At 36.9% G+C, this 12872-nt stretch overlaps 1 protein-coding gene across 2 annotated transcripts in view; it reads left to right on the top strand.

The window, feature by feature from the left end:
• The window catches only part of CALCRL (calcitonin receptor like receptor), a 66289-nt gene extending 53894 nt beyond the window's left edge, over window positions 1–12395 (top strand). For both annotated transcript variants that reach the window (XM_074910562.1, XM_074910563.1), the window contains 3 exons: window positions 1985–2203; window positions 2549–2590; window positions 8715–12395. In XM_074910562.1, coding sequence (XP_074766663.1) covers window positions 1985–2203; window positions 2549–2590; window positions 8715–8936 — 483 coding nt within the window. In that variant the 3' untranslated portion in view covers window positions 8937–12395. The remainder of the gene's footprint in view (window positions 1–1984; window positions 2204–2548; window positions 2591–8714) is intronic.
• Window positions 12396–12872: the final 477 nt, after the last annotated feature.

Below are 12872 nucleotides of genomic sequence, written 5' to 3'. Positions count from 1 at the left end.
ATTCAGTTCATCCTGTTCTCACTGTATTTGTGACGGAAGAGATACACATCAAAAATTGGTGATACATACTTTTACTGACATTCATATAGTTCTCTGTCCTCTGCTTTGGCTCACTGATCTGCTCTGCTTGCCCTAGTAACTATTAGCAAACTCTTCATTTGCTTATTTTCGTGCTTTTTTGGTTTAGGTGGATAAGTGGAACAATTAAAAAAAAAAAGTGCATTTCAGCATGTTGTAAATGAAATAATTTGCTGGGTCGTATTTTACTCTTGGGTGCTGCGACTTTCATCTTCAGTTAGCGTTCAAAGATAGTGTTATAGGAATTGGCCACACTACCAAAACACAAAAGGGCTGAAAACTCTGTGTTTGATACATGTTGATGTTGAACTAATGGATTTGAGAATGATTAAATTTAGAACTGGAGGAAGGACTTATTGTCTATGTGTACTATAGGAAGTTGGATGAGGATTGTGGACTGCATAAGATCAAAATAAATCCCTTGGTTGCTTAAACAAAGCTTAAAGGTAGCTGGAGACTTCCAGGAGAAATTCATGCAGTAGTTTCCTATGTAAAACAGTTTCCTGTTAAAAATATTTAAATAGCATGTCAGTTGAATAGAAATAACATCACATATCTGTCAAGGGCCTTGTTGCTATAACAATACACAGCTGTTTATCATGAAAATCTCAACTGACACGGAAGAATTCTGCCAGAGTTGTGGAGGACATGGTGACACATGTGGTCTGAAATGGATTCCCTGTTTGCACTTGTCCTACAGCGAGACAGAGGCCTCCCCCTGGACAAGGAATTCCTAGTCCCTTTAGAAAGGAGTTGTCTGTCTCCTGGCTTCTTCCCCTGCCTGCCCTTTTGTCTCTCAGTAGTTGTTGGCAAGGACAGACAATTATCTGGAAGAAGAGGATGGGACTAGACTCTAGGTCTCTCCCTTCCGTAGTGGATCCCCTAAGCAGTGTTGTCTTGCCTCTGTGCTCTTGGGCAAGGTGATGAGACTGGCTGAGCTCTCAAGGTCTCTTTTAAAAGATAGAAATAAGGGGCTGCCCTTATTGCATGATAGATGAAAATACGGTGTAATTATCTCTGACATTGCTGTTGCTCTCGTTACTGGCATCCTGTTGGAGAACAGGGTATGTATATACACACATATATGTTTGTGTGTGTGTGTATTAGTTTTGTGGTCGCTTACAATGAGTGGTCACACACTGAAAGATATAGTCTGCATCGTTTTGATTTCAGTTTGGGGTTTTTTGGGGGGCGGCAACTGAATGAACAGATACACACCACTGTTAACAAGAAAAGCCGTAATAGCTATGAAAATAATCAAGTTCAGTAGTGCATGAGAATGATGTAGAGCATCACCTCAGTCCTTGCCCCATTTGCAGTTCTGATGAATGATTCAAAAATCCAACCATTGGCCACTGAGAATGTTAAATCCACTGTTTGTCTACATGAGTATACAGCTCGTCACAGCAGCATTTTGCCTGCAATTCTATTTTTATTTTTTTAAAACCTGTTGTTTTCTTCTCAATATATTTGTTAAATTGATATTTGAACAATTAAAAAGTAGCTTTTTGAAGAACCATATTTAAATACAAAGAGGGAAGAGTGTTATCCTCTTTCTTGAGCAACCTAAGAAGACATAATAATTTTTACAAACTAATCATTCATCTATGTATGTCATTGTGATGGCAGAAAGAAAGGTGCATGGATTGTTAACGTTGAAAAACTGACAGGTTATCTGGATGGACATTTGCTTAGTAAGTTAGAGGAATAGATGAAGATATTAGATGTTAGAGCCATATCTGTTACTGAAAGGTGTTTTCAAAGAGTTTTAACTCCTGTTTAGTGTACAATCACAATGCTATCAGTGTACTGTGAGCTTTCTTGAGTTGCCTGGTTTCCAGTATCACAAAACAGTGTGGGAGATTATTTTTCAGACTACCTTCAGTGTCCTATCCTTTTCCAACAGGTGAATCTTTTCTTCCTGCTAAACATCGTTCGTGTTCTCATAACCAAGCTGAAGGACACCCATAAGGCAGAATCCAACCTGTACATGAAAGCAGTGAGAGCGACCTTGATTCTGGTTCCACTACTTGGCATTGAATTTGTCCTGTTTCCATGGCGACCAGAAGGCCGGATCGCAGAGGAAGTGTATGACTATGTGATGCACATCCTCATGCATTACCAGGTAGGTAGCATTAAACAGGTTTTGCTCAGTTGAGCTAGCTAGCAGTTGGCATGTGAAGCAAATGAAAGAGAAATGACCGCGTTAATTTCTTTTTTAAAGACCTTATAAATGTCTTTTAACTTTCTCATTACACTGAATTTTCATTTCCCGAAGGAAAGAAACATAGTGGTAGATAGCTGGCCCAATACTTTTTAGTAATGTGGTTTTAGAAACCACCAGTTTAGATGCGTTCTACATTTTCTTTGTTATTTTTATCTGAATTTTATCAGGAACCAATTATCTCAAACCCAGAAAAATCTATATGCATGTGAAATAAAGCAGAATGTTTTCATTTTTATTTTACAGGGTCTACTGGTGGCTACAATTTTCTGCTTCTTTAATGGAGAGGTAGAGTAACAGTTTTTAATTATAATACTTTTCTTATTTTATATATTTTTGTTTCGTTTCAGCAATTAAAGAGATGGTATTTTTTAAATAATTTTTTTTAAATTTCGAAATCTAAATTTGTCAGGTAAAAAATAATTAAAGAAAAATAATCTGGCTGCCAAGAGCAGAGCTTGGGAAAGACTATGCTATCATTCGTGGCATTGTTAAGTTCTTTAGGGCTGACTTTTTTGTGCTGAGCAATATAAATGTCTCTTGATTATATAAGGAATTGAAGACACTTGTCGCTTTGCTATAACTTCTCAATAAATATCATATAAAAGTAAAATGTAATTCACTACCCAGGAGGTATATTTGTCTATGTTAGAAGCTGTATAGTTTCTGTTATCCTGGAGAATCACTGTATTTGGTCTTTCTGCAGCAGGAATAGAGCATATTGCATACATGCTGGGGTACTTTTGTGTTATGACAGCTCTTTGGGAAAATTTTAGGCTGTTTGGAAAAAGTTTGGAAAACTTTTTTTTTTTCACACAGCTGAAAAATATCATTCCAAAAGTCAGAAAATAGCCTATTGTCCTTGGGTCAGAAATTTGTGTTGAAGTGTGCTTTTAAGAAATCATCATCAGTCAATTCCAAGAACAAACTTCTTTATTCTTAAGTTAGAAGATTTCAGTATTTCAGCAATATATAGTACTGATTCTGTTGAAGATAACAAGATTTGCTGTTGTCTTGAATAAATCCAGTAACTCTGGAGTGCACACAGTGACTTTCATCTAGAAACTCTGGCCTCCAAGCTGTACTTGGGAGCACCCTTACAGGGCCTTACAGTGTTAGAGATCAAAGTGGTATAAAGGCTAAAAAATATCTATACAAAATTATTAATATGACTCTTGTTTGTAAACACCTCCCTCTTCCCCTCCTGCGCTCCCTCCCCCCAAAAAAACCCAAACAACAACCAACAAATGAACAAAAACACCCCATCAAAAAACTAATTGGTACTTTTCCAGCAGTCTTGGCAGAGGAACAATTACAAACCTACACTTATTCCTCCACATCTGTTTGTTCTGCATTTAGTGCAGTTGCAGTATATGGCTGTAAGGAGATGTGTGGGAGTAACCAGCTGTTTTCATGTGACTGAACACTTCATTTCTTTTGTCAGATGTTATAAAATTGTATCAGTGTGCTTATATAATCTTATTGGACAGTAGTATTTATTTACAGGTAAATATTTGGCTAATACTAGAATTGATTCATGCCGATTGCCCTTCCTTGTCTTCCTAAGCCTAAAGCTGACTGAATTGCAATGAAACTTCCATGGGGTATCAAGGTTTAATTTTATTCCTTGGGAAATGTGTGAGTCTCAGTGATTTTTTTTTTTTTTTTTTTTTTTGCCAAGGAGGAAGAAAGTATGAAGAGAAGCTTTCTCACAGTTTAGTAGACACAGGGCAGTGGTTTTGATCTGGCTTTAACATTAAGTAGATTCAGGTTCAAGTGCCTGCTTATATATTTGATGCAAAGCAGCACACATCATTAAGTGTTCCAGATTTGATTTGATCACTTGCCCGTGTTCAGCATTGATATTTCACATACTTTTTCCCTTCCAAATTTTATAGTTCAGAATGCCTTCTAGAAGCAGGTATTTGGAAAAAAAAATCTAACAATTTGTTCTGCTCCAGTGCAAAATGGGGGCGAAAAAAACCTGAAAACTCTACAGTTTCTATGAAACAACATTGCCCACTGCTCAGTTCTGCCTTTTAATCCTTGTGCATATTCTGAGGCTACTTCATTACTTAAACAAGGTGAAAGCCTAATTTTAAAATATAATACAATCAGTAAGAATTGTATCTGTTAATATTTCATTGTTACAAACATATTTTTTACATGGTCTCTTTTGCTGTGTAAGAAAAGAAAACCTGAGTCATCCCAGTAATTCAGTATCCCAAATTTGCCATGGGGTGATCAGTGGTAAAAGATAAACTCTTCCACAACTCTCACAAATGGTAACAGATTAATCACTTCTTGAACAGCTGCCATCAGGATAATGTTAAAAGGGAGGTTTAGCCATTTTAACATTTATTAATTTAGGCATTTAATTTTTAGACCCTTGCCTTGACTTTGTCAGTTAAACATATGTGTCTGTTTTCTCTCTGTAGAGTGGAAATTTATGCTTTTTAAACCAATTTTGGGTTCAGTGCTTCAATGACCTTCATTACACCTTGTTTAAGGGATTTATTGCTTTATGAACAAATGTATTGGTAAGGAAATCCATGTGGAGAATGACAGGGTAGTTAGGAAAAATGCACAGAAAAAAAAAATATTGTTTTCTTTATGTACTACAAGATTGCGCTGCCGGCATGTGAGCCTGCAGGCACACGTGTATTCTGTTGCCATTTGAGTCTGTTCCTGTCATACCAATGCATGAACAAAGCCTGCAACTGTGGCTTAGCGGTGGTGTACAAGATGCTTCTTTATCATCATCTGTCATGGCAACACCTCATTAGACTGTACAAGACGATAGGCATCAGAGAGCGGGGGTACACGTGTCTGCAGCAAGTCTGATGTTCAAAAGTGAATACTGATACAGGACTTGACACCGACAGCGGGGCAAAGATTACATCAGTGGGATATTAGCAATGAAAAATACTAAAAGCACTCATGTCTTTCTGTCTAAATCTTAGCATTTCCCAGCTGCTACTCTACCTTTTAATGTCTTCTATACGAAGTATCAGGAGCCAAACCCTGTTTAAGTGGTGGCTTGCAGGCCACCTCTGGCAAAAAAAGGGAATAAGAGTGCTCTGCCAGCGGAGAGCTCTAAAGAAAAGAAAGTAAGAAATGTAAGAAAAGCAGCTGGTATGTCCTGCTGACTGTAGCCAAGGAACATCTCCAGGCTTCTTGAGCAGCGCAGCCAGGGATGGTCTGTCAGATCCTGTTCTAACAGGCACTGCAGCTGTTTGTCCCAAACCTCCTGCAGATAAAGGCGTATATGCAAACCCTTCATCTCGATCTGCTGTGCCAGGGCTTCCCTAAGGACAATCACATCCTGCTTATGTCCTAGCATCCCCCCTTCCCGACTACCTCATCATGTTTTCCAGTTTGAGTTGGACTAGAACAGCTTGGGGGGGTGACACAGGCTGCAGTCAGAGGAGAAGCTTGTCCCAGATCTCTGATAAATCAGTGAGAAGATTCCTATTGAGCTATTAATTACAGGTGATAATAATGACCTACATTATCCATGTAAGGTTCGTGGAGTCTGGGTTTTTTTTATGCCTTTCCTTCCAGGGGTCTATAGAAATGTTGCAGTAAAGGTTATAGTTTCAGGCCTGCAGGATTATATGATCCCTTCATCAGTAGGCGAGGTTGTGTTGCATTTTAGGGGGGTTTTTCCTCCTTGTTGGCTACTGAGCTGTTTAATTTGTGCTATATTGAACATTAAGCTACTACTATGTTAAAGAGCTGATTGGAAGGAGCCCTTCATGAAAACTCATCGAAGGGGCTATTACTAACTAATAAGGTGAGAAAGTAACACTCTTCCAGCTGGAACTGGCATCTCTATTAATGACCAAGAAATACAATTATATTACATTACTTTCTTTCATTAAATGGATTGCTTAATACCCTTTTTTATAATAAGATAACAAAGTGCTGCTCCTCCGAAGCTGAATTTACAGCTCTGTGCAATTGCCCAAAGCTGAGGAAAGAGTGATAAAAGTTCTGTTTTCACTTCATGGATGTTGTTAAACAGTATAATTAGTGCTGAAAATTAGGTGTCTTGTTGATTTTTTCCATTATCTTCTACAAATGATTGATTGAACATTTTAGAGGAGACTGAAAGACAGTAATAAGAAATGAAAGCATGTAACACCCTACAGGAAAAGACATGTAGTAGGACAGAGGTGAAATACTGATCAGCAGTAACAGGGAGGCTTTGGGAAGAATGCCAGAAATACATGGCTTAGATAAAAATGCCCCAAGAGCGTGATGGGCACAGAGGCAAGCACAGAGGAAGCGGTGTTTGCCCATACAGGAAACACTATTTATAGCAATCTGTCACTGGCCAGAGAGCAAACTAAACAGACTGGGGTTTTTTTCCCTCGAAGTAGGCCAAAGGCACTTGTCTTGCAGGGGCACTGATGGCTCTCTTGAGCTATGGAGGCTGAGATGCTGTAAGACTGCTTTACAAATATTATTAATAACTTAAAATAAGACGAACAAACAAGTGTTACTGAAGGAACCAGGAGGAAGTGTGGGAGAGGACCTGAGTGTAAGGCTTTTTTGCAATTTGGCAAGTCAGGTTTATTTCCCAGCTCTGCCAACAAGACTTCTGTGACCTTGGTTAAGCCATTTAGTTGCAGTTGCTGGCATTTTCCCCTCTCAAGCCTATCTTGTCTAAAGTGAAAATTGCTCAATATATAATTTTGTGTGTCTACAATATATAATATTGTGTCTACAATAAAACACTAATCTTACTAAAGTAATTCACTATGGAAAAGCGAACAAATGGAACATAGCTTAGTGATATGCACAGATAGATCAATATGATTTAAAAATAAATTCCAAGCTTCCTTCTTAGAAAAGATGGAATTTTTGAATATGCCTCTTCTCTTGGCTTTATGAGGGATTACAGGAAATGGATTCAACCTGTGTGAAGATTTAAGGCTATATGTTAGAAATTAATTAATCAAAAGCTTCCTGTAATGAAACAAGAACTTTCCATTTAGACTCAGAAGAAATACAGAATTTTGATATGAAGAGCGATAAGATCAGATACTCGGAAGTATTAAGACACTTGATTTCTCTTCAGTGTTTGTAGATTTGTGTTTAGATATGTTGAGTGGATTGCAATGGTTTTATGTACAGTCAAAGAACATCTCCTTTTCGCTAGAATACTTTCTTCTGTTAATCAGTTGATACTTCTTCCCTTACCCTTTAACATTTTCTTTGTAAGGATTTTAAGAAATGTTAAGTTCTCCTTTTAAACAGATGATTCTGATACCGGACTGCAGGAAGTCTAAAAAATACATCCCTTTTCTTCTGTTTATTTTTATTTTTCATAATTAAAGCCACAGTAAAATCAAACAAAAGAAGCCATTGTATTAGGGAAATGTAAAGCTAACACAAAAAACCCCTCTGAAGACATATGGAAAATCCTAAAAATATTTACCCACAATACGAACATTTAACTGGGGGAATCACTGTTCACTGTTTAGTTCTTTTGCACGTAACAAAGTGAAATGAGGGTCATGCTTGTGAATGAGGCCTGTGATTTGGGGTGCATTTCTTGAAAGTCAGTGCCTTGCCAGTCAATGCAGGAATACTTTGTGTGCAAAGTTTGGCTGAAAAGATAATTAAATATTTATGATCTCTTGAAAAAGCAACAACAATAGCTATTACCATTCTTAGCATTCCTCACTTGGCATTTTCACTCAAAGACTAATTCCATGTGAATTTAATGAATGTGACACTTCATCAATCCAGTATGCACAGGTGTTTAACCATATTGTAGGAGAGGAAGGCTATGATAAACATAACATCCTCTCAGTGGAGACATGTAAACCAGCTGGGACCTTCAGCTATTTTATCAGCTTTATTTTTAACCCTGGTAGAAATACGAAGTTCAGGAAATTGTCCTTCTAGTCATTTGATTAAGATATAGTCAGAAATTAAGAAAGGCTTTCTTGTGCCAGAACCATAGCAAATGTAAATTGTGGTTTGCTGAGAGTATAAGAATTTACAGCTGCCGAGGACATGGCCTTTTGAATAGAAATGTCCTTTTTCACCTATAAATCTGATCTGTCCACACTGGACTTCAGGCCACATGGGAGAAAGCAGAAAATCATGTTGCTATTGCTCCTCCTATAATCTGTTCTTTTCCTGAGCAACTAGGACACTACACTTGTAAAATGGAATTATTGCACACTAAAATTGCCAAAGAATAATGGCTACTTAAATTGTAAATCTCGCAGAATCTCTCATGTGACAGATCACTTGTAGGTACTCTCATTTTCCAGGATTTCTGAGCCTTACTATCTAATTTGCTTAGACACATTTATGGCACTCATACATCAAAGAATGTCAGTGATATCTTTCCAAGTGGTTTAGATGTATTTCTTCTTGTTTTCTGGCATAGGTCCAAGCTGTTTTGAGAAGACACTGGAATCAGTACAAAATCCAATTTGAGCACAGCTTCAGCCACTCGGATGCGATGCGCACCGCTTCCTACACTGTGTCATCAATCAGCGATGTTCAAGGCTACAGCTACAATCACGACTGCACCAGTGAACATTTAAATGGGAAGGGCTACCATGACATGGAGAGCGTTGTTTTAAAAACTGAAAAGCTGTATGGTTGACTGCCAGAGGCTCAGCATATGCTCGCGTGCTTACCCTTGCGAACTCCAAGTTTGATTTAATGACTTCACGGCCAGAAGATTTTTACCTAACTTGGGATACGTTTTTCTCCTGAATGACACAAACTAAACCAACATGTTTTTCATACGTATGTATATTTTTGCATATATACATATGTTTGTGTTTCTGTGTATCTATAGAGTATGGACAACTGTACATATATATATCTATATGTGCATTTATATATGGATACAAACTTTGCCTCTTCAGTTTCTACTGTGTAGACAAAGTTGGCAATTTTTTGTACAAAGGGAATCAATGAAGGATTTCTTATTTTCTTGGAAGTTTGTATAAGACTGTTATGTGTTGAAGCCACTTAATTTGCCTATAGAATCTTTAGAGTGTAAATACCATACTGTATTGTCTTAATTCAACCTAAAACAGGACAAAGGAAAATGGTCAAAGTAGGTGCAATAATAACAATAGATTGGCCAGGTTAATTTTGAGTCTAGCATTTGACTGTCAAAAAAGCCCAAGAAATAGTCTGAGATAAGAGTCAAAAATATTGATGGTTTGGTTTGGTCAAAGATATTGATGGTTTTGTTTGGCCAGTCTGTTTTTTCCACTATTTTAAATCAAGCACGGAGACACCAGTGCAGAGACACTGATACTCTACTTCTCTACTGCAGTGTACTATTTTACAGCAAGCTTTGAGCAATTTTATTTAAACTACTTTTGCATATACAGGAGTGTTGTCTCCTCCTCAAGTTTATGGAAGTTTCTTATTGGCTTTAACTCAGACAAGCTCACTGAGACCTTACTGCCAGGAACAGCAGTAGCCTGGATAACCATAAATCTAGACACTGATACATAACAAGCTGATGGAACTTGTGTGCTTAAGGAATTTACTCAACTGAGAAAATATCATGTACAGAATTTGCTGTAGTCATATTGTTTCATTTTAACTATTTTCCTAGCCCTATGCTTCATAATTTATTCCTTCATTCCTGGGGGGAAGTTTTGATTAATTTTGTGGCTTTTTTTGACTGAGAAAAGCATGCAAGACTGAACACAGTGCAAATGACATACTACCTTTAAAACCAGTGTATGAGATTCGGACTAATCAAGCAGACTAATGTAATTGTCATTATTTGGAAAATCTAGTATAAAGTTTGTCTTATAAAGGTTCAAAACATTATTGATTGAGAATTTTAGTATTATTTTGGAGTGCTTGATTCTGAATCTCTTATCTGTTACCTAGCTTAGAACAGTATTTTATAAGTTGTTTTTTTGGTTCTACTGGTAAATAAAGGTCTCGCTGGAAATGAGGAGATTGTCAGGAAGGTCTTGAAGAAATACGTCTTTATAGAAATTTATGTTTTTGTAAATCTTTATACTTTAAAGAAATCAGAATTTAGTTTTTCTTAAGTGAAATTACAAAAATGCTCAAGAATGAGGGCATGATATGAGTTTAGAAAATTCTTACTAAAAATCACAAAATTGGAAAAAAGGTTTCATTAGTTTCTTTTGCAGATAAGTGGGGAAAACCCAAACAAAACAGAACAAAAGTAGATGATGGATTTGATGGACTATTATGCTAATTAATGTGTGTCTGGTGCATGTAAACCAGTGAAAATGAAAGACAGTTCTTTCTGAGACCACTTTGGTTTTAAATACTTAATTTTGTATATGAACAACTTGATTTTGACATTTAAACAATTTTGTAAGTAGCCTTTCTGTAAGCTTCATTAGCATCTAGTTAATTTGCTGTTACAGTGTTTAATAGGTTATGAATTCATAAGACTTTAAATGCTTTGTATTTAGAAGGAAAACATTAGGCGGATGCGGTAAGTTCATACCACTTGCACCTTTCTGTAGTTTTTTACAGTTCTTATGTCTGGAGTTTGAATTTAGGCAGTGTTTTATTAATACTTTAGTTTTATAATATAGAATCTCAGATAGAGTGCACAAATCAAGATTTCTGTCCTTTGCAAGGCTGTCTGGTTGATCGGAATGATTTGAAAATCAGTTGGATTCTGAATAGTGTGGAATCCAGCAATCGGGTGTCACAGTCTCCTAAATTTTAAGACTACAGTCACAATATCTGCTACAACATGATTAGAGGTTATTTACTACTCTGCTTGCTGATCTCTGTAGTGTTACTTGAAATCTGTGCAATGTTCTGAAAATATTAGTGGTGCAGAAAATCCCTGCTTTGGTACAGCAGCTTTACACTTTGGGGGACCAGATCATCAATTGATATAAATCTATCTTGAGTCCCATTTTCAGAATCAGTGAGTAATAGCTGAGAATCAGTGGCCAGGCAGGTATCCATCCATCTAAAAGTGCTCTGAAGAAGTCCTTTATGGCATATCAGACAACTATTTCAATGATACCTGGTGGGTGGTTGTAATTAAAACATATGTGATGGTTTAGAGTGTGATACAGTATTAGATCTTGAATTAAGCTTCCTTCTTAGCTAGGCAGTTCAAATTCAGTAGCCTATAGACTTTTATCATGTAGTGCAAAGCACTAGTTGCTAATTGTTCCCTGTCCTCTCTGAGAAACTTGCAATGGTAATTTAGGAGGGAAAATTGTTTTTCCACAGAAATCATCCTACTTCTAGGTGGACATGCTTCTAGGCACACATCTGTCCTGACTTTGGAAAACAAACACACATCTAGCTGGATGTGCAAGAAAATCACAGAATCATCTAGGTTGGAAAAGACCTTGAAGATCATCCAGTCCAACCATTAACCTCACACTGACCGTTCCCAACTCCACCAGATCCCTCAGCGCTATGCCGTCCCGACTCTTAAACCCCTCCAGGGATGGGGACTCCACCACCTCCCTGGGCAGCCCACTCCAACACCTGACAGCCTGTTCTGTAAAAAAATGCTTCCTAATATCCAGTCTAAACCTTCCCTGGAATGTTTTTGGCTGTGGAGGTTTACATGGCAATAGGAGAGCTACATTGTCCCCCTCCTCATGAGATTAACTAACCTATTTCCAATTTTGCATTGGAAAATATAAATTCCCTATTTTGTCTTCCTACCTCACCTTTTTCAGTTCCTACACAACCAAGAGAAAGGTCTGCCTCTTAAAATGTTTTTCTGTCACAACAAAGTAAAATCAGATCCTTATGCTGATTTCTCATGACTTATATTCTACTTTACAGACTGTTGTTGTAGTCCTTATCTGTATTCTCTGGGATGGAAGTAAACTCTGATTTGGTGGGATTGTGAGACTCCTTTGAACATGCAAACAGTTATCTGTTGTGATTTGTTCTTTATTTTTTTTGTTATTTAGTGAGGATTTATTGTATTGATCTGCAGGAGCTACAGAAATACTTGTCTTATATTTGGTATCTGTAATACCAGCATGTTAGTCTTCTATATGAGAGGGAGTGTTTATTTTCAATGCTACTGTTTTCAATTAATAAAATGCTCCATTACAGGGTCCCCTCAGTTGTTTGTTTTTTTAATGTTAGCATTTATGCTATGTATTTTTTTCATTGTGATGATCTACTACAGCATTTGGCTGTAGAAATGCTGCAACATGTACTCGTTTTCACGTCATGAAACATTTGGGCTGGAAACCAGGCAACATTCAAGTATTGTACTATGTAAATAAGATTAATAGAAGCGATAGCATTGTATTTATTGCTTACACTAAGAAAGAAATGGAAAAAAAATGTGAAGTTAGTTTTTGGTTGTTCTTTATTTTCACTTTGTTCATATGAATCATCATGCATTTTAATTGCTGAAGTATTATGTTTGTGATCAATAAAATATTACATTTATTCAAATCTCTTGTGCGGTAATATGGACACAAAGCTAATCTAAACTAGACTTTCACAGAAGTGTGAAATTATTAACTGTGTTAAATTTACAGTTATTCAGTTTTTAAGTGTTTATTTAATACATTTTTTTAAGCAT

Source organism: Athene noctua, chromosome 7, assembly GCF_965140245.1.
Source record: "Athene noctua chromosome 7, bAthNoc1.hap1.1, whole genome shotgun sequence".
Taxonomy (NCBI): Eukaryota; Metazoa; Chordata; class Aves; order Strigiformes; family Strigidae; genus Athene; species Athene noctua.
This window is presented reverse-complemented; position numbering and strand designations above follow the sequence as displayed.